This window comes from Microcebus murinus, chromosome 9 (assembly GCF_040939455.1).
Source record: "Microcebus murinus isolate Inina chromosome 9, M.murinus_Inina_mat1.0, whole genome shotgun sequence".
Lineage (NCBI taxonomy): Eukaryota > Metazoa > Chordata > Mammalia > Primates > Cheirogaleidae > Microcebus > Microcebus murinus.
In genome coordinates this window covers 28,794,688-28,817,090 of record NC_134112.1, presented here as the reverse complement: position 1 = coordinate 28,817,090, position 22,403 = coordinate 28,794,688, and the positions used below count along the sequence as shown (strand labels likewise).

The window sequence follows — 22,403 nt, the reverse complement described above, 5'->3', positions numbered from 1 at the left end:
ACCCCTCAGATACCAAAATCCACAGATGCTTAAGCCCCTTATATAAAATAGGGTGGTATTTGCACATAACCTATGACATATTTCTGTATACTTGAAATCATCTCTAGATTACTTGTAATACCAAACACAAGTAAATGCTATGTAATAGTTGTTATGCTGTATTTTTATTGTTGTGTTATTATTTTTTATTGTTGATATTTTTAAAAAAATATTTTCAATCCACGGTTGGTTGAATCCATGGATGCAGAACCCGTGGCTACAGAGAGCCAACTGTAGTCATAAGTGGTAACTATTATTCTCAAAAATAATAAAATGAATATGTATTATTCATCTATTGCTGTGTAACAAATTACCCCCAAAACTCAGTGGCTTAAACCTACAACATTTATTATCTCACAATCTCTGTGGGTCAGAAATGCAGGTGCAGCTTAGCTGGATCCGTTGGCTCAAAGTCTCTTCCCAGACTGCAATCTGGGTATCAGACAAGGCTGCAGTCATCTCACAGCTCAACTGAGGAGGAATCTGATGCAAAGCTCATACATGTGGCTGTTGGTAGGATGCAGTTCCCACTGGGTTATTGGAATGAGGGACTCAGTTCCTTGCTGGCTATTGCCTGAAGGACACCCTCAGTTCCTTGCCATGTGGGCCTCTCCGCAGGACAATTCACAACATGGCAGCTTGCTTGCATCTGAAGAAGCAGGCAAGAGCCAGAGAGAGAGACCGAGGCCGACAGAAGTCACAGTCTTTTGTAACCTAATATCAAAAGTGGCGTATCATCACTTTCACCATAGTTAGCTCATTAGAAGCAAGTCACTAGAGCCATCCCACACTCAAGGGGGAGGGGGGTTACACAAGGTCATTGTTATGAACTGAACTCAATCATCCTAAAATTCATATATTGCAGTCCTAACCTGGGGTATTAGGTTACCTTAAAATGTGACTATATTTGTAGGTAAGAATAAGGTTTAACAGGCCTGTAATCCTAGCACTCAGGGAGGCCAAGGCAGGCTCAGGAGTTCAAGACCAGCCTGAGCAAGAGCGAGACCCCGTCTCTACTAAAAAAATAGAAAGAAATTAGCTGGACAACTAAAATATATATATATATATATATATATATATATATATATATATATATATATATATATATATTTAGCCAGGCACAGTGGTGCATGCCTATAGTCCCAGCTACTCGAGAGGCTGAGGCAGGAGGATTGCTTGACCCCAGGAGCTAGAGGTTGCTGTGAGCTAGGTTGACGCCATGGCACTCTAGCCCAGGCAACAGAGACTGTCTCAGAAAAAAGAATAAGGCTTATGAGGTCATATGACTGTACCTGACTTCAGTATGACTGATGTCCTTAATAGAAGAGGAAGAGACACCAGGGATGTACATGACGGTGAAAAGGCCATCTGAGGACAGAGTGAGAAGGCCACCTGCAAGCCAAGGAAAGGTGCTTCAGGAGAATCCAAGCCTGTCAACACTTTGATCTTGGTCTTCCAGCCTCCAGAACGGTGAGAAAATGCATTTCTGGTTTAAGCCCCCCAGTCTGTGGTATTTATTGTAGCAGCCCTAGCAAACTAATATAGGCACGGATACCAGGAGGTGGGGGTCAGCAGAGGCTATTTCAGCAGCTGCCACAGAAGGTGTTGTCAAGGCCCATTTATGCAATAATCTCTTATGAGGCTTTTCTGTTCTTGTGGAAAAGGACACACTGGCACTCTCCAATATGCAATTGTAGCCCAGCAGCCATTAAGCAATCTCAAATGAACCTGCAAAGATGTCAATTGCTGGAATTAACATACTTAAGAATTCAAAACTTAAGTAGTCTTAGAGTGTAGAACATTAAAGAGATTTTAGATTCACCCCCACATATCCTAATTTGTTATATTTCAAAACGTTTTGAGATTAGACCTATTTCATTTGCCATCATTTTTAGATCTATGCCTACCTTAGCCATTCTTTGATCTAATCAGAAAGCAAAACCACAGTAATATACTTTCTTCCAACTGAGCTTAAAAAAAAAAAAAAAACTGAAAAAGGATTGGCATATGCTGAGTTCCTGACAGAGTTGTCTTAAACTTCCCCTCTCAGCCATGACAGAGTAGTTGGGACTAGACTTAGCCTTCCTGCCACAAACTGTACAAAATATATAAAACAATTTTCAGGAACTGGACAGCAATCAAAACAGAGTTATGATCTTTGAAAGAAAGCAAGTGAAGTGAGCTTCACATTCACCCTGCTTAGGAAGTTGAGTCTAAGCAGAAAGTTGCATTTTTATAGAGCAGAACAGAGACTGGAGTTTGAGGCTGCCACGGTGGCTAGGTTTGGAGGTCAGGTGCTAGAAAGCAGGGAATGGCACTGGAAAAGACTTCAGAGAATGAACTTCTGAAAGTTTGCAGAATTTTTTCTCAGGTCTTTGACCTTAGCCCGTATGACCATAAGGCAGGGGTCCTCAAACTTTTTAAACAGGGGGCCAGTTCACTGTCCCTCAGACCGTTGGAGAGTGCACACTGTGGGCCCGGGATGAGTAGGCTGCTAAACAGGACAGTTTTTGGCGGCAAAAACACCCGGCGGGCCGGTTAAATGTCCTAGGCAGGCGGCATGTGGCCCGCGGGCAGTAGTTTGAGGACACCTGCATAAGGTAAGACTCCTAGGGGTCTAGCAGAGAATAGCTGCCAGGAGCTTGAAATGCTGAACAGAGATTTCAAAGGCCATACAGTGCTGGGAAGGTGGTGGAGTTCTAATCCAGCCAGAGGGATATTGATGAATTTCCAGACCTGTGTTCCATTCTGTCAAGCTTTAAGTATTGAGCAAATGGATATACTAATTAACACAGTGTAATTCACTTGTTAGCCCTTATAGATTTTCATTTAACGCAATAATCCTGGAAATACAATACAAAATGCAGGGGAATAAACCACTATGGTTGGGTATTTGGTACTCTAAAACATACCAGTGAAGGATGGCATACTCTAGAACAGGGAAACCTTATTTTAAATACTATTAATGAAAATGAGGATGAGGATGATAATGAAAATGATAATAATAATATCTCTACTAATCTCTCCACTGGTCCTGCATAAACTCTTGATCTGCATGGTACTACAACAACTTTTGAGTGTGTTATTTCCCTGCTTTCAATCTATTACTCAGAAGACCCAAATAGTAAAAGAAAAACATTAAGGCTGGGTGTGGTGGCTCATGCCTGTAATCCTAGCACTCTGGGAGGCCAATGCCGGAAGATTGCTTGAGTTCAGGAGTTTGAGACCAGCCTGAACAAGAGCAAGACCCCATCTCTACCAAAAATAGAAAAAAGTAGCCAGGTATGATATGCACCTACAATCCCAGATACTCAGGAGGCTGAGGCAGGAAGATCACTTGAGCCCAGGAGTTTGAGGTTGCAGTGAGCTACAATCCCACCACTGTACTCTACCTGGGGCAACAGAGCAAAACTCTGTCTCAAAAAAAAAAATAATTCAATATTAATACACTATCACAAGGGAGAAGATTCTTCAAAGAGGGTAAATACATACTGTCACAGGATTTTTTTTTCTTTTGAGACAGAGTCTTACTCTGTTGCCCAGGTTAGAGTGCCGTGGCATCAGCCTAGCTCACAGCAACCTCAAACTCTTGGGCTGAAGCAATCCTACTGCCTCAGCCTCCAGAGTAGCTGGGACTACAGGCATGCACCACAATGCCCAACTAATTTTTTTTTCTATATGTTTTTAGTTGGCCAATTAATTTCTATTTTGAGTAGAAACGGGGTCTCCCTCTTGCTCAGGCTGGTTTCGAACTCCTGACCTTGAGCCATCCTTCCGCCTCGGCCTCACAGAGTGCTAGCATTACAGGCGTGAGCCACCGTGCCTGGCCTATCACAGGATTTTTAATCAAAAAATTGAACAGAACATTTTATAAACAATTTTTATTCTAATTCTAATATAACATACTTGTAGTTCTCCTAAGTTTAGTTTTTCAACTAAATAATACTAATAATATCTCTCCATTGTCTATCAGAAGACATACAAACTCTTCTGTCATTCTAGACTCCTATTATCTACTTCCACCTAACATACCCATACTTAACTACAGCCCCCCACACCCTTCTCCCCACATCAGAGAAGTGCCTGTTTCTCGCATATACATCTCATTTTAAAATGCACCATCCATGGGAGAACTATGAAACACTGAGGAAGGAAATAGCAGAGGATGTAAACAGATGGAAATCCATACCATGCTCGTGGATCGGCAGACTCAATATCATCAAAATGTCTATACTACCCAAACTGATCTACAGATTCAATGCAATACCTATTAAAATCCCATCAGCATTCTTCACAGATATAGAAAAAATAATTTTACGCTTCGTATAGAACCAAAGAAGACCCCGAATATCAAGAGCAATTCTAGGCAACAGAAACAAAATGGGAGACATTAATATGCCAGATATCAAACTATACTACAAAGCTGTAGTAATTAAAACAATATGGTATTGGCACAAAAACAGGAATATTGACCAGTGGAACAGATGTGAGAATCTTGATATAAAACCATCCTCATATAGCCATCTCATCTTCGACAAAGCAGACAAAAACATACGCTGGGGAAAAGAATCTCTCTTCAATAAATGGTGCTGGGAAAACTGGATAGCCACCTGTAGAAGGCTAAAACAGGACCCACACCTTTCACCTCTCACAAAAACCAACTCACGCTGGATAACAGACTTAAACCTAAGATATGAAACTATTAGAACTCTAGAGGAAAAAGTTGGAAACACTCTCCTAGACATCGGCCTGGGCAAAGAGTTTATGAAGAAGTCCCCAAAGGCAATCACAGCAGCAACAAAAATAAATAAATGGGACATGATCAAACTACAAAGCTTCTGCACAGCCAAAGAAATAGTCATGAAAGTAAACAGACAACCTACAGAATGGGAGAAAATTTTTGCATCCTATGCATCCGATAAGGGACTGATAACTAGAATATACTTAGAACTCACGAAAATTAGGAAGAAAAAATCAAATAACCCCATTAAAAAGTGGGCAAAGGACTTGAACAGAAATTTTTCTAAAGAAGACAGAAGAATGGCCAACAAACATATGAAGAAATGCTCAACATCTCTAATCATCAGGGAAATGCAAATCAAAACCACAATGAGATATCACTTAACCCCAGTGAGAATGGCCTTTATCAAAAAATCTCCAAACAATAAATGCTGGCGTGGTTGCGGAGAGAGAGGAACACTCCTACACTGCTGGTGGGACTGCAAACTAGTTCAACCTCTGTGGAAAGCAATATGGAGATACCTTAAAGCGATACAAGTGAATCTACCATTTGATCCAGCAATCCCATTGCTGGGCATCTACCCAAATGATCCAGTGACACTCTACAAAAAAGACACCTGCACTCGAATGTTTATAGCAGCACAATTCATAATTGCAAGGCTGTGGAAACAGCCCAAGTGCCCATCAATCAAAGAATGGATTAATAAAATGTGGTATATGTATACCATGGAGTACTATTCAGCTCTAAGAAACCACGGTGATATAGCACATCTTATATTTTCCTGGTTAGAGCTGGAACCCATACTACTAAGTGAAGTATCCCAAGAATGGAAAACAAGCACCAGATATATTCTCCAGCAAACTGGTATTAACTGAGTAGCACCTAAGTGGACACATAGGTACTACAGTAATAGGGTATTGGGCAGGTGGGAGGGGGGAGGGGGGCAGGTATATACATACATAATGAGTGAGATGTGCACCATCTGGGGGATGGTCATGATGGAGACTCAGACTTTTGGGGGGAGGGGGGGAAATGGGCATTTATTGAAACCTTAAAATCTGTACCCCCATAATATGCCAAAATAAAAAAACATTAAAAAAAAAATGCACCATCCAATAATGAATATTTGTAGACACCATCCTCAGATCCTTGGGCTAAGCTATATGAGCACAGGGCAAGACTCCAGGAGGCCTAGCAGAGTACGGTTGCTGGAGACTGGAGAGCTGGGCAGAAATTTCAGAAGCCACACGGAAATGGATCTTTGGTAGGCAACTTCTTTGCTTACCCTGTATTGAGCCCCCACTATGTGCCAGGATAGTAGGGATACAGCAGTGAACAAAGCAACTAGGTCTTTGACCTTATGATGAGAAAGCTGGGTAAACAAGGAGGTTGAGGAGGGAGGAGGGATAGTGAGGAAGAACTAGTGGGCATTTGTTGAAGCCCAAGGGCAAAACAGAGCATGATTCCCAAGAGAAAGGAATTCCATCCTTTTGGAATTTATTACTAAAAACCACCTCTTCTTTCACTTCACCCACACTTTCTCTAGTTGATCTTACCTTCTCCCTGGAATTTACAGTCAGAGTAGTAGAGCAGATCATTAAGAGAAGGTGTGATGAAGTAAAATGAGAAACTGTCTTAACTACAATTTCCAAATGGAACAAAATATAAATTTTTTTTTCGCCAATAACCGTTGGGAACAAAAAATATAAAAATTTAAACTAAAATACACTAAAAGAAAGCTCGGAAAAATATTTGTTCTAATCAAAGTCAAATGACAAACTGGAAAAAAAATATCTACAACTCATATCGCAGATACCAACTTCTCAAAAATAATAAAGTACCTGTAAATCATCATGAAAAAGACCAACACTCCAACAGAAAATGGGCAACAGTGGTCCTTTAAATATATGAAACGATGCTCTACCTCACTCATAAGAAAACTGGTAATTAAAACTATAAGACACCATATTTCATCTGTTTGGAAAGACTAACACACAAGTCTTTGACGGTACAGACAACAGGTGCTCTCACTAGAGACTTCAGAGACCTAGAATGCTAACAGCACACCACTCTGCCATTCCTAGAGCCTGGTCTTTGTCCTCTTGGTCCAGGACAGCTATGAAGCAGTAGTTTCACGTCCATTTCAAAAAACCATACTTCTCTTTTAGGGAGACTTCCCAGAAGTACCATACAACACTACTGTTCATATTTCAATTATCAAATATTAGTCATGGAGCCACACCTAACTGCAAGGAAGTCTGGGAGCCTTTTAGTTTGGCTGTCACATGCCCAGCTAAAGGTGACACTTTGAGAGAGCAACAGAAAATGGATTTTTTTTTAGGCAACTAACTTTCTCTGCCATGTCTACTTTTTTTGCCTACCAAATATTCATATGCACTTATTCTCCTGCATAGAACATAATGAATCCTCTCCCAGGGATACAATCCTCAAGTCTCATCCAGATACTCCAAGTCAAAGTTCAAAGTTCAGAAACGTTAGGAAATGTGCATCTCCCACCTGGTCCAGATGGCGCCTTATGGTCCAGCAACCTAAGAACTTAAAAATGACTTCACTGCCCCCAACTTACCCAATATACAAAGGTGGAATAGGAGCAAAGTTGATTAAAATATTAAAACCGCCATTCAGAAAAGGGGAGAAAGGAAAACTTACAGTGGTCACTGCTCTTTATAGCAATATTAAATCTCATGGGGTAGGAATAGTGACCTCCTTCCCTGGCTTTGTCTGGGCCTGCGGTTCTGTTCTCTGAGAACCTCCTTCTGGGGCTTCTAATTTTGCTCTCTGAGGTTCTTCCTTGTCCATTATCTCCTCTGGGATCATCTTAAATATGCATTCGGGAACACCAGGGAGCTGCTGACCTTTCACAACTCACTTCCTATTATTGATACAAGTCTAAGTTTTCTTCAGAAAAAAGTTTCTTGCCCCTCCCTGTTTCCATGCTCTTTTCCTTACTTCCTCTTCTTTGTTGTCCTTGATGTAGGACACAGGGACAACACCCCACCCACATCATCCCAGTTTTGAGTAAGCTCTTAAGATGGTTATTTACATTTTAATATCTTTGCTTCTTTAGCAAAAGAAGGCGTGCCATCAGCCAAAATTTCGTATAGTTAATCTATGTCAACCTCAAAGGTTTTTTTAAATATTTAATTCAAAAACCTTTGATGAGCATCTACCATATGTGTGATACACATTAAAGATATCAGGTTCAAGAAGATCCTAGTCTCCACCCAGGTGTGATGGTTACAGGGCATACAATTGGCAACATCCAACAAACTATATTGCACTTAAGATCTGTTCATTTTATTGCATGCAAAATATACAATAAAAATACATTCAAGGAAAGATAAAATAATGTTTAGTGTTTATTATAGTTAACAGTAATTCAAAGAAGTTAAATTTAACACGTGAATTTGACTACTATGTTATGTACAGTCTAAGGCCTTTGATATTGAGTAAATGAGCCCTCTCTATAGAAATTGAAATGTTAATATTTTTAGTTTTTGTAATTGCTATATCATTTCATCGGTTGTATGAATTATTTTTAAAGCTAGCACATATCAGTAATAAGATTAGAAGTGTTTAAAGTCAGCAGATCTGGGTTCAAATCCAAGTTTTTCCTCTGCTTTAGGGAAAATCACCCAAGGCTCTATTTCATCTGCAAAAGGGAGATAATGCCTCACAGGGCTGTTCTGGGGACTAAGGGAACACACTGCCAAGTCACAGTAACATCCCCTCTCCCCTGTCATCTCCTCCCAACATCCTGTGATGTTAAGTCCTTGGCCAGAATTGCAATTACCCATTATGACAAACACAGACAAAAATACTGGCCTTTTATAATGACTCATATTATGCAAGTTTTTAGTTTACAAAGCATTTTACACTGAATACATATAATTTAATTCTATAATTCATTCATTCATCTTTATTGAACACTTATGTGCCAGGACCTGTGCTAGGCTCTAAAAATACAGCAGTAAACATAGTCCTGTATTTATGGAACATTCTAGAGACAAGAGACAAGAAAATATATATATATGTAATTTTTAATATATATACCAGATGGGTAAACTTTCTTTAAAGAAAAGGTGAGGTTAAGGGAGAGAATGATGGGGAGGCAAGAAAGGTGTAAGAAAGGGTTTGCTATTTTACAAAAGGATCAGGGACTCTTTCTCTAACAAAATATTTGGGTAGAGACTAGAATTAAGAAAAGAAGCCAAGCATATAGATATCTGGGAGAAGACTTCCAGCAGAGAGAATAGGTAGTGCAGACAACAAGGTGAGAATCTGTCTGGCCTTTTTGTGGGACAGAAAGAGACCAAAACAGGAAGAGTGCAAGCGAGCAATGAAGAATGAATCACAGGCAATAAAGGGACCAAAGATGCATGAGGCCAGATGACATAGGGTCTTGTAGGCCATGGAAAGGACTTGGGATTTCATTCCTACTGGAATGAAAGACTTTGATCAGGGTGTGACATGATCTTATTTTTAAAAGGATCACTCTGGATGGTATGTGGAGAACACACTGTCATGCAGAGTGAGGAGCAGGAAGGCTACTGCAAGTCTAGGGAAGCAGTTCTAGCTGCATCAGAATCACCTGGATTTGGTCTGTTAAATCAGATTGATCATACAAAAACCTGTACATGAATGTTCATAGCAGTTTTATTTGTAACAGGTAAAAATCAGGAACTCAGACATCCTCCATGTACATCCATACCATGGAATACTACTCACCAATAAATAGGAATAAACGATTGACACACCAAATCTGACTGAATCTACAGAGAATTATGCTGAGTGAATACAGCCAATCTCAAAAGCAAAATGGGCTAATTGGCTCCATCATGCACCATCCATCTGGCCATAATGGCAAAGCTTTCTTCTTCAGGTTTACAACTATATTCTTTCCTCTCTGCTCTAGACCCAGGGAGAGAGACCCAACCTTTTGTCCTATTACTCCTGGAATGGGGGCCAGGGAGGAAGAGAAAGCTTCTTATATGATTCCACTTATATAACTATCTTCAAATTATGAAAATGGACAACAGACTACTGGCTGCCAGGAGTTAGGGATAAGGGTAGGGGTGAAGGGCAGGTTGGCAATAAAAGGGCAACATGAAGGATCCTTGTGATGGATGTCCTTGACTGCATCAATGTCAATATTATATAATATTAATCCTGATATTGTACCAGTTTTGCATATTACCACTGGAGAAAACTGTAAAAGGTACACGGATCTTTCTGTATCATTTCCTACACTGCATACAACTCTACAGTTTTCTCAAAACATGTTTAAAGTAATAGTTGAAGAAAATGAAAACAAACACACACAAGTACACACACACGCATTGCTGGGCCTCACCACCAGTTTCTGATTCAGGAGGTCTAGAGTGAGACCTGAAAATGTGCATTTCTAACAAGTTTCCAGGTGATGCTAGTCTGGGACCAGCTATGAGAATCACTGGTTTAGGAAATACCACCTTGGGGCAAGAATTATTGTTCCTATCTTGTGGAAGAAGCCTAAAGATTGACTTCTCCTCCAAGAGATCTAGGAACAAAGTGGCAGGGCCAGGACTCAAATCAGGACGTAACAGCTCTTTTCTCCTAAGCTAATCAAGGTCAGGAATAATCTCAATCATGAGGACTCTAGTGTGTAGCACAGCACAGACCAATAAATGCTGGTCCAACTGGATTGTATTGCCCTAAAAACTAAAATTCAATAAAACATGGGAACTTACTTTTAAACATTTCACCAACTTTAGCATGTATATACACATTAAAGTGTGCACTAGCTACTCGTTTCAGCAGTACATTAATACTAGAGTGTGTACTAGTCTCAGCCCTTATGCAGTGCCTTGAACACGTGCTTAAACTGTTCCTTACTTAGCTTCCTCAAATGTGAGAGCACAGCTGGTCCCTCCCTACTCAATCCTGTAATTCTTTCCTTTAAAAAAATATATTTCTTTTTGAAACAGGATCTCACTATTCTGCCCAGCCTGGCCTTGAACTCCTGAGGATTCAAGCAATCCTCCCACCTCAGGCTTCCAAGTAGCTGGGACTACAGGTGTACACCACCATACCTGGAAAATCTTCTGGGTTTTTATGGACAGCTACAAGATAACCCCCAAAAGAACACAAAACCAGCTATCTTTACTATCCACATTACCATTATATTAAAAAGGACAACTGCCACAGCTTTACTTTCACAATTTTTGGAGACTGAGTGAGAAAGGGAAGAAAAATATACAAAATAACTAAACAAAAATGCACTGACAACTGACTTAGCAAAAAGGATTGGCAGGAAGAGGGGAAGACCACAAACTTAAGCAGGTCTCTGAAATTTTAAAGCTCTGCTCAGTTTTCATCAAAATTACACATGCCTAGATTCATGGGATGCTGAAGCAATTACATTAAGTGCTTTTGAAAATGGTTTTCCTGCAGTCAGCTCTCCACTTTAAAATCCCCTTATGCAATAAGCCTCCACAACAATCTACGTCTCCATGGCAAAGGTAACAAAACTTGAGGAAATAGGCTTAAATAGCCAAGAGGCTTTTACATTAGAAATAAGGAAGAACTTTCTGGCAATGACAGCTTCTAACGCCTGAGAGGGATTACATTCATGATTATTGTCTACTTAAACACTGGATACTTAAAAGATTCAACCCAAATGGGCTTTTCCCAAACTGGTGTATCTTGTTTCAGATTCTACTTTCCAACATTAATTATATCTCCCAAAACTAAGGTAAATAGAGCTATTTTGTTAGAATGAAAAAAACTAAATAAAGGTAGGATTCAAATACAAGTGAAGGTCCCTGGAAATCAGCACGTAGAACTGAAAACTAGTTTCCATTAATTAACTGCCTTTTCTTCTACCAGAAAATAATAAGTATTCCATGTAGCTCTCCATGGGCTCTTGTCTGGCCAGCTCTAGTTTCTTAACACCACTAAAGGGAAATTTACATTTCCTTTCATTTAACCTACAAATTTACATTTGTAGGTTTACATTTAACTCACATTTAACCTACAAATAAATCAGACATACAATTCCCCAAGGCCATTCCCATCCCCTAGCAACAACCACCCGGACCCTTTTCAACTTTACTCCAATGCAGTGAAGGAAGCAAAGGCTCAGTTTGTCACAAACTGAGTTGTCTGTACTTTTACTGCCAGAACATCCCAGAGGGAGTTACTAATTCACTGCAAAGGTGAATCCATTTCGGTGAATGGGCAAGAATTAACTTGGAATTTTTTTTATTTTTTTAAATAGCATCTAGGTAAATAACATAGGTTTTCCCTGTTTTGAAAAATTAGCAAATTACCATTACTTTTTACCTGATAATCCTTACATGTTCAATTCAAAAAAGACTCAAGACATAACATTGTTAAAAAATATTTATTTTAATACATTCTATTATAAATAAGTCAGTAGAGGTTCCACACTGCCACAGATGCATCTGTGAAGAGTCATGTGCCATCCAAATGGTGACCGTCTGAACAATGTCTCATCTCTTATCCCAGCCAAAGCACATACTCTTCCATGCTATTCCTGTGTCCATTGATTGCTTCCAAATCCAGATGACCAAATAGCTTTTTATCCCCAAAGTAGGCTAAAATGTTTGTGAAGAGAAGAAATAAATTAAACCTCTAAATAAAAACTCTCTAAACATAGTTTAAGAACTAGAAGACTTTATACATTTATGTTTGTGTTTGCTCATCTACCAAATAGAAGGATCAATCTTACCAAGCAAAAAATATCAAACCTTCAGAACTGTATTTAAAGAAATACAGTTTACTCTTGACTCAAGTTACCTATTATAAACAAAAAGGAAAATGTAAACTGATATATAAAATTAGGTCAATCAAAAGATAAATGATTAATAACTTTCATCAACTAGAAGGACTATGAACTCAGAAAATAAAGCTATCTCATTAGTAGATGTAGCATTAATAATACTACAATAACATGTATTGAATGCTTTCTGTGGGTTAAACACTGTGCAGGAAGTTCAAAACATTCAGATATGTTGCCTATTTTAAAGATGTAGAAACTGAGGCTTTGAGATAGTTATTACATTGTATAAGGAAGTGGCCAGAGTGGGGTGTGACCTAAGTGCCCCTAACCATTACATTCTTAGGAGCAATTAGCCCCCATTTCCACCTCAACTAATTCTTACCCCAAACATTCCAGCCACTAAGGAGCCCAAACTCCCAAATCATTTGCTGGCTCTAAGCAACAGAATACAGGAATTTCAGTTCTAAATCCTACTGATTAAAAATGTGATTTCTAGATCAGTTGAATAAAACTGTATTATAAAATGACAATAGGTCTGGCTGGGCGTGGTGGCTCACACCTGTAATCCTAGCACTCTGGGAGGAAGAGAAGGGCAGATTGCTCAAGGTCAGGAGTTCAAAACTAGCCTGAGCAAGAGTGAGACCCCGTCTCTACTAAAAATAGAAAGAAATTAATTGGTCAACTAAAAATATATAGAAAAAATTAGCCAGGCATGGTGGCACATGCCTGTAGTCCCAGCTACTCGGGAGGCTGAGGCAGGAGGATCACCTGAGCCAGGAGTTTGAGGTTGCTGTGAGCTAGGCTGACGCCACAGCACTCTAGCTGGGTCAACAGAGTGAGACTCTGTCACAAAAATAAAATAAAATGACAATTTGTCAATTCTGAAAAGTTTATTTTTAAGAAGTATTTTCTCTGTGCCTAGAAAAAAGGCCAACATGCATCTATTTCTAATTTTCAAATGTGTATTAAAATCTCCCATTAAACCCCAAGTATTTCTGCATACAATTAGGACATGAACATAAATTCTTCATCCATTAAGGGGTCTCTTCCTCAGTAATAATGAACATCTAAAAGAAAGAGAAATGAAACTCTTCCTTGGCCTTATTAATGGGAATAATGATTCTCTTAGTTAGCTTTAGTATTCACATATTCTGCCTAAGTGTTTTACTAAGCTACTGCCCCTTATTCATTAAAGTACTACATTTTGAATACAGCATTCATGTCAACCAACGTTTGTTCACCATATACAATGAACCATCCTGGGTAAAAGAAGATACTAAGATGATGTGGTCCTAATTCCAAAGAATCCAACAATTTGGCAAGGGAAAACAAACCAGTATATCATTACCTGTATTATCTACATAAGTATTGTACAAATAACAAATTTACACAGAAATAATAGATTTTATATTAATAAGCAATAAATTTTGCATTAACAAAAATTTTCTACTTAGTAAAAATCATAGCAGGTACAATTCTGTTCAGAGTACAGACTAGGCAACCCAGGAAGACCTCTCCAGTCAGTCTGCCCAGTGCAGGCAGCAAAGTATATGAAATCCCATAACTGGATAACCCTTTACAGGCACTTAATCAATTCTTTCATAAAACACAAATATCTCTGGAAGGAAACCAGATATTGATCTTGACAGAAAAGACTGTGAGAGTCTGCACCAGAAAGGAGAGAAGCTCTGAGAAGACAAGGTGAAGAAATAAAGTGGTGGGGCAGCGGGCGGTGTTTCATCTAGTCTGCAACTCTGAAGGGTCAAATCTCAGTGAGATAAACGAAGCTTTAAAAAAAAAAAGCACAACAGAAGGACACATTCTTTCTCCACCTCTGTATCCTAGATAACCCAAGGCACAAAAAAATGTTACTTTCCAGCATGCAGGTCCAGGGGTAGGGGCCATATAATTAATTCAGCACTTGTTGAGCAACTACTTTAGGTGCTGACAGGACAAAATATAACGTAAATAAGCAACAAGCATAACACATGACAGACATAAACAAGTACTATGGGAACACAAAAAAGGGAGTGGTTTCAACTAGGAGGGAGAGATTTAGGAAAAAGGTGACATTTGAGATTGGGCTTTTCTTTTAGTTTTTAGCAGTTTAGTCCTTTTGTTTCTGTTTTTAAGGCAAATTTTTTTTAAATTTCAAAATATTAAACAGGTACAAATATTTTAGGTTACATGGATCACTTTTGTAATACTTGAGTCCCAGCTGTGTGCCCATCACCCAAATAGTGTTCATTGTACCTATTAGGTAGGTTTTTGCCCCTCCCCTCTTGATTGGGCTTTTCTAGAAACAGGTTTTCAACAGCAGAAACTGAAGGGAAAGAACATTCCAGGCTGAAGGAACATAAGCATATGGACAAAGGCATAAAAACACAGTTTATTCCAGGATTTAGCCATGTAGTATCAGGTGGCTAGAGCACCTGATACTACTGTTCTCACACAAGGAAATGGGGATAAAGGATATGACAGAGAAGATTAAAAATTACTATTAATAGTTTGTTGATCACATAATACCTGACATGCTTTGATAATACTTTACATACGTATTAAACATTACTGAATTACTATTATTGAATATTCTTACGTAATCCTCATGGCAACCTTACGAAGTAGGTATTATCATGCCCAACTCAGAAAGGAAATGATAGCTTAGGAAGGTTAATGGCTTCTTGGGCAAAGGTATTTGATGAAAATTTCCACTGCTTAGAAAATGTTCACACAGTTTGACCCAACAGTCCTATCTGTGAAAATATTTCCTAAGGTAATGTTTCGCTAAGGAAATAGCTGGTCTAAGGTCACTCAACTAATAAGTAGCAGATACATTACCTCAATCCCTACCAAACAAAAAAGGAAACTGACCATTCAGAGTTAAAGGATAAGAAAAAAGGAGCTTAGGGAGAATCTCTGAAAGCAGTTTTAAGTCATGCCATAAAGGAAGAGAGAAAAGTGCAGAACGCAATGAGTGAAGACCATTTGTTTAACAACTTTGTCAAGAAAAACAATAGCTGTAGAAGAATACATATTGAGGGCATCTACGTTGGTACCCTCTAAGAAAAAAAAGCTCTTCCTCTGAGAGAGACCAGCAAGGCAGAGCGGGTGGAGGAAATTCATATCATATGGAACTGTGCTAAGTAAAGTGAGAGGTAAGATTACCTGGGGAAGGCCGTGTGACCCAGTGGAAAGAATGTGGGCTTTGGAGATAGATATAAACCACCACCTGCCCTGACTATGCCACCTGTCCTGAAGGACTGAAGTGACAATTAGAGACACTGCATAAAAAGCACCTGTGGCTGACACATTGTAGGTGACACTGAATACAGCGAATAATATTATTATCGTTATTTTTTGCCCACTCTAGAAAACAGTAGCTTAGAGTAGGAGTTTGAAGAAATTGAAGCCCTAGAATAGCCAGTAAAAATTTGTTAGGGCAACCCACAAGAGATGTCTGGAAGACAAAGGGTCAAACTGAAATCCCACACACTAGCGTGCAGTGGTCATGGTCATCACAGTGCCAGAGTATCAGTCCTTCCTCCAAAGCAAACATGTTTGCTTGGGATTATGTCTTTTTATATATATACACATATATATGTATGTATAGTTTTCACAAGTATACACATATGCATGTATACATGTGTATTTTAATATGTATACTGTATGTGTATGAAGCTTTCACAAGCGCTTACTCAATGCTAGCAAGTTGTTTCCAAAACAGGAATTTGATAATTGGAGCCATAAATGTTCATACACTTTGACTTATTAATTCCATGAGAATTTATCATAAGGAAATAAAATCTATAAAGCTATGTGCATATACATGTTAATTATACTGTTATGTAAAATACTGAAAAACTGAAAAACCTAAGTAATCCATAACTGGAATGTATATGGGACAGCAATTCAAATTTTAGGTGAGGAAAACAAAATCCTACGCACTCTTGTTAGAATGGTACAAAAGACTGTATTCATCTGAATAAGATGAGAATATAGGAAATTAAAAACAGTTTACCTTTTAAAGTGGAAGGATGATAAATTAATTCATTTTCTCTTACTTCAATACTTCATTACTTATAACATATAAATAAAAATTAAGAGGGGGAGAGAAAGTAGTTACCTAACAACACAAAGACTGGTCTGCAAACTGTTGCAGTTTAGCAACCGCCCAAAACTATACTGACTGGTAAGGCTCCATTTCAATGCCTACTGCTACTCTTTTATGTCCCAATGACCCAGTACTACCATATGAACATGTGCCCTGAAATGTCTATTTGTAAGAGCAGTACCTCAAAACAGTTGGTTCGGGCATTCCAGGATCTGCACCCCTCTTAAATCCTGAAGGGGAGAAGAGGAAAAAGTGAAAAAATATTAATTAAAATCCCAGCAGACAAAAAATTTACAATCAAGACTTCTTCTTCTTTTTAATTCAACCCAGGATAGCTAGAATGATATCCCGATCTGCCAGCACTAGATTTACCTGCACTACAGAACAGTCTCAAAACTTCACTAGAGTATGAGATTACTTCCAGGACCAATCAGTAGGAAGGACAAGCTATCTTATTCCTATTATATACACAATTAGCACAGTATCCCTTAGCACACTCTAGCTTTCATTATTAGTCATCACCCAGAAATAAGCTATCACAACTCCCAAATTATACTGGATGAAAGACTATGAAGAGCAAAACAATTTTAAAAAGTAAACTAGGCTGGGAGCAGTGGCTCATGCCTGTAATCCTAGCACTCTGGGAGGCCGAGCAGGAGGATCGCTTGACCTCAGGATTTCGGGACCAGAGCAAGTCCCTGTCTCTACTAAAAGTAGAAAGAAAAAAAAAACATAGAAAAAATTAGCCGGGCGTAGTGGTGCGCCCCTGAAGTCCCAGTACTCAGGGGGCTGTGGCAGGAGGATGGCTTGAGCCCAGGAGTTTGAGGTTGCTGTGAGCTAGGCTGACACTACGGCACTCTAGCCCAGGCAACAGAGCAAGACTCTCTAAAAAAAAAACAGGAAAAAAAAAAAAGTAAACTAAACTTTTTAAAAAACAAAGACCAGTGATGGGGTGGGGGGAAATCATTCAATAGCTATTATTTAACAATCTAATTAAATAAACTCTATTACAAGTATGGTTAAATAAACTTTTTACCATTTAAAATATATTTATAAATTAACTTGATGACATATATGCTAATTTGCTGAAATAACTGATTAAAGTTACAGTATCAAGAACTATGAGGGGTCTGAAATTTTACCCTATTTTCAAGACAACAAACTAGCCTGTCCATTTCACATATGTTGGTAGAAGATAATAGTCTGAGTCAAACTCAGGACAAAGCAGTTTATTACTACCAGCAATAGCTGTAGTCAGAGTACCATCAATTTTGCTTCAGTTCCTCAAGCCCCAATTTCCACGCAAAAAAGGCCAGATGAGCCCTGTAATAGACTGCTTTACAAAAGATGAACCCTGAGTTTAGGGAACCAGAATCTTTAAAATGAGCTCTAAGCATGTCTCCCCTTTGCTCAGGAGGGAGGTACTATATTCCAAGGCTGTTTGTTCTCAAATATCCTCAAAGATACTATGGAACAAAGAGTCCTCAGAGCCTCTGCTCACAAGATTTACAGAACGTGAGACCATGGAGAATTACCTTCCAATAGGTGACTCATTAAAACCTTTTAGCTGGTGAATATCCAGATTCGTTATCATCATGTCACTGTCATATTTTGTAGCAATACACCCCCTGAAGCCCTAAAAGGTGTTTGAACCTTAAATTACACAAGAAGTCCAATCTGTAGTTGTAAGTTTTAGTGAGAGCTCAGGTGAAGGAAGTAAAAGAATAATGTAGGAACTGGTTCAGACTTAAGATTAAATATACAGCATAAGAAAAAACACAATGATAAACAAAGTACTGGAAAGACAGCTATAATATCAATCTCAAATAACCTAAATTGGATGCTATGGTGAAAAATCATGATAATGGTAGTCCTAGGAAGGGAATATGGCCAGTGTGCAGAAAAAAAGGAAACTAAAACTGTAGTGTGGAAAAGGAAAGCATTATCCACCCTCCAGACTGTTGGTTGGCACACAGATTGTAGCAATCAGCTGGCTCTCTAGCAGTAAAGGAGGAATCTCAAAAAGGGGAAGAGGGAACGATAGATGAAAAGACTTATGGAGCAGCAAAGAAATCACAGTGACAAAAAAAGCAAGAGCAGGCTAAAAGAGGACCCTACACACACAATGAAAAAAGAAGGTGCACAAAGAAGGGGAAAAGGAGAGCCAGTTCCAGTGTTTGTCTAGCCACACTGGGCCCTTCTATCATTCAAGTGAAAGCTTGTGGGGGTGGAGAAGGGGGTGCTGCAAGGAATAGGGGAGGGACAATACAGACTGTAAAAGTGGCTATCATAATTATTTGCTCTAATCCTTGATACCTATACAAAGTCACTAAAATCTGGAAAAGTAATGCTTTTTAAAAAAAATTACATTCAGAATAAGGGAGGAAAAAGATCTTTTTAAGTCCTATGTACTGTAGTATCTCCAGGTTATCACAGCTGGCTTACAACCCATGGGGAAACAGGAGCCCCAGCTGCCTGGAGAACATGAAGCATAATGAAAGGCTCTGTCAAGACTAAAGTGAGTGTACTTTATTTTATACGACACATGACACCTAAAACAAATAGGAAGCAGCACCTTGTTAAAATCATAGGATATTAAAGTGTGAAACTGAGTTTTAGAAATGTCAAACTATATGCTCAGACTGACAGCACTGTGGCTAAAAACCTATGCTCTTTCCTTTTCAACATACTGCCTGAGTAGGGCAGTAAGACTAAAAAGAAACAACTACCCAGGGATAGAAACAGAGTAAGTTCCCAGTGTGTAGCCTTAGGTGAAAATATTTGCCTGAGCACTTACAAACCCTGGCAGTAGAGCTTAGTGGTTAAGACTGTGGTCCCTCATGCTCCACTGCCTGAGCCCATAGTGCCCTCACTTGACACAGCTATGACCTTGGGCAAGGAACATAACACCTCGTTGGCTCAGTTTCCTCACCTGTAAAATGGGTCCAATTAACAGTAATCAATCAAACCTTTCATTGTACAGGCAAGAAAACACAGACATCCAATGACTATTACTATAATGTTTCGTGGCAGTGGCATATCCAAGAGTTGTCTAAATTCCCAGTACAGGCCTCTTTCCACTTAGACCTGAGGAGAAACACCCTGAAAACTCCCCTCGTGCCAAATAGTCACTTTCACATACACCAGGTCATCTAACCCTCACAATCGCGGAAAGCAGGCCTTACCTCTATTTTACAGATGTAAAATAAAATAGAAGGGACAATGTGACTTGTTAAAGACCACCCAACTAGAAAAAGAAAGAATGAACTCGAACCCAGGTTAGATCGGCCCCACTTGACCAGCCAGCCTCAGAGGACGTGCGCGGCGGGCTCTCTCTCCCGCCCCCGAAGGCAAAAAATGGAGTCTCTGCCTCCGCCACCCCTGCCCCTCCGTCTCTTCCCAGGTTCTTCTCTCACTGACCCAGGTAAATCACGAGAGGAATAAAGCCCCAGCGGATGGCAAACTGGCCGCCCTTGAAGAGCTGCTGCAACCTCTGCTTCGCCTCTTTGCTCAGCTTCACCATGGCGACGGCCAGGCGGCACAGCGAGGACCACCTCGAGCAGCAACCGCGTTCGAAATCCACAAGGAAAAGGAAATGCGCATGCGCTACACAACGGTCTTTACGGCAGGAGTCGTGAGCGTCGCCACCAGAGGTCGTAATTCATCGCCCTTAACCTGCCCGACTCTTCCGCGGCGTCGCCAGTGGAAAGCGCATGCGTGTTTGGTTTGCCTTGCCCACTGGCGTTCACCTTGTCCTCGTGTTTTAGGAATCACCTGGCTGAAGCACTGCTCTTGGGTTTTCTGGCGTCCGAAACGCCCTTTCTCTTCCTACAGTCTTACCCATTTTTTGAAGTCCATCTCCAGGTGTGCCTTCCTTGACATAGAAGGAAGATTAAATTTAAAAGGACTAGCTAGGTTTTAGTACCGACTCTTATTCTCACTTGCTATGTAATCTCAACGAGTTATTTAGCTTCTCAAAATCAAACTGATCTACCAAACACTAGGTCTTTTTTTTTCTGTCAAGCTGTATATACGTACCCATTAATCAATCTCTCTTCATCCTCCAGTTTTTGTGGGGATTTTTTGACACTGCCCTTAAGAATGTCATGGTTGAGTGGAAAATACATGAGTAAGCAGATGATTCTGAAGCAATGTAAGTGTATGTACTAAGTCCCACAATAAACTTATGCACAAAGTGTGATAGAAAGGCAGGCAAAAGACACCTAACATTCTGGAAGAGCCAAGGAACTTTTGAAGGAGCCAATAACAGTCAAAGTGGAGACAGGGAATGCATTTGAGAGTCAAGAAGATAAAATCAGCGGGACTTAATTGGTCAAATGAATGTGGATGGCAAAATTGAAAGAGGTGGTCAAGGATGACTGCCCAGTTTTGAGCCTGTGCGACTCACTGTGTTAGCAGTGTCACTCCTTGACCTCCACAAAGTCTAGGTTATGTAAATTCAGCTTTACAGTGACTCCTACACATAGGATTTGGAATGAGGGCAACATTGTAATGGCTGGAGGTATGTTATGGTCCTTGGATACATTTCTTGTTGAAGGAAAAAAAGATTGAAAACCTCTCTTCTACTCTCAATGTACCGTCCCAGTTCAGGTCCTTGTAGATTATGGTAATAGCCTGAAGATAACTGGTTTACCTACCTCTGGTCTCCACCCCTACTATCTACTCTACACACTGTAGTCAACATTAGTCTTCTAAATCACCAGTTCTGCTCATGTCACTCCCCTTTTCAGAAATCTCCAGTGAGGGCTGGGCGCGGTGGCTCACGCCTATAATCCTAGCTCTCTGGGAGGCCAAGGGGGGCGGGCGGATTGCTTAAGGTCAAGAGTTCGAAACCAGCCTGAGCAAGAGCAAGACCCTGTTTCTACTATAAAAATAGAAAGAAATTAATTGGCTAACTGATATGTATAGAAAAAATTAGCCGGGCATGGTGGCACATGCCTGTAGTCCCAGCTACTCGGGAGGCTGAGGCAGAAGGATCACTTGAGCCCAGGAGTTTTAGGTTGCTGTGACGTAGGCTGACTCCACGGCACTCACTCTAGCCTGGACAACAAAACGAGACTCTGTCTCAAAAAAAAAAAAAAAGAAATCTCCAGTGAGTTACATAGGGCTGCCTCTCGAAATCTCAGTTTTCTGAAAATAAGTATAATTCCAAGAATATTGTTGTGAAAAATAACAGTTGATATTTATGAAAGGTCTTTGCAAATCTTAGAGTGCTAGATATGTATTAAGTAATATCATAGTCAATGATAATAGATATCAATTATCAGGTGGGTGTCTGGCAGGTGGGAGGGGAAGGGGGATGGGTATTTACATACATAGTGAGTGCCATGCACACCATCTGAGGGATGGAAACACTTGAAGCTCTGACTCAAGGGGGGAGGGGAGGCAAGGGCAATGTACGTAACCTTAATGTTTATACCCCCATAATATGCTGAAATAAAAATTTTAAAAAATGATAATAGATAGTACCCAGAAAATGCTAAATGAGTGGAACCAACAAAGAAAATTAAATTAGTTAGGAGGAAAGAGCTAGCCTTATGAGCTGGAACAATTAGGAAAAAGTTCATAGAGAGAGCATGGGACTTGGCTGGTCTTGATGAGTGTGTACAGGTGCAGAAATTCAACTTTGTTAAGACACAGATTATGTCCTTTCCTTCAGCCTTGACACCTCCAGGTTTCCTCCAAAC

At 39.7% G+C, this 22,403-nt stretch overlaps 1 protein-coding gene and 1 long non-coding RNA gene across 2 annotated transcripts in view; one reads left to right on the top strand and one right to left on the bottom strand.

The window, feature by feature from the left end:
• The window catches only part of LOC142872909 (uncharacterized), a 51,698-nt gene extending 40,864 nt beyond the window's left edge, over positions 1-10,834 (top strand). The window contains exons 3-4 of the long non-coding RNA XR_012920999.1: positions 1,363-1,509; positions 10,768-10,834. This is a non-coding gene — a long non-coding RNA (uncharacterized LOC142872909). The remainder of the gene's footprint in view (positions 1-1,362; positions 1,510-10,767) is intronic.
• Positions 10,835-12,166: 1,332 nt separating this feature from the next.
• TOMM7 (translocase of outer mitochondrial membrane 7) lies at positions 12,167-20,315 on the bottom strand. The gene is made up of 3 exons (XM_020289875.2): positions 20,116-20,315; positions 16,877-16,925; positions 12,167-12,399 (listed from the first exon to the last, which is right to left on the bottom strand). Exons 1-3 carry the CDS (start codon positions 20,216-20,218, stop codon positions 12,384-12,386), a joined length of 168 nt encoding a protein of 55 aa, XP_020145464.1. The 5' UTR covers positions 20,219-20,315; the 3' UTR covers positions 12,167-12,383.
• Between the last annotated feature and the right edge of the window lie 2,088 nt (positions 20,316-22,403).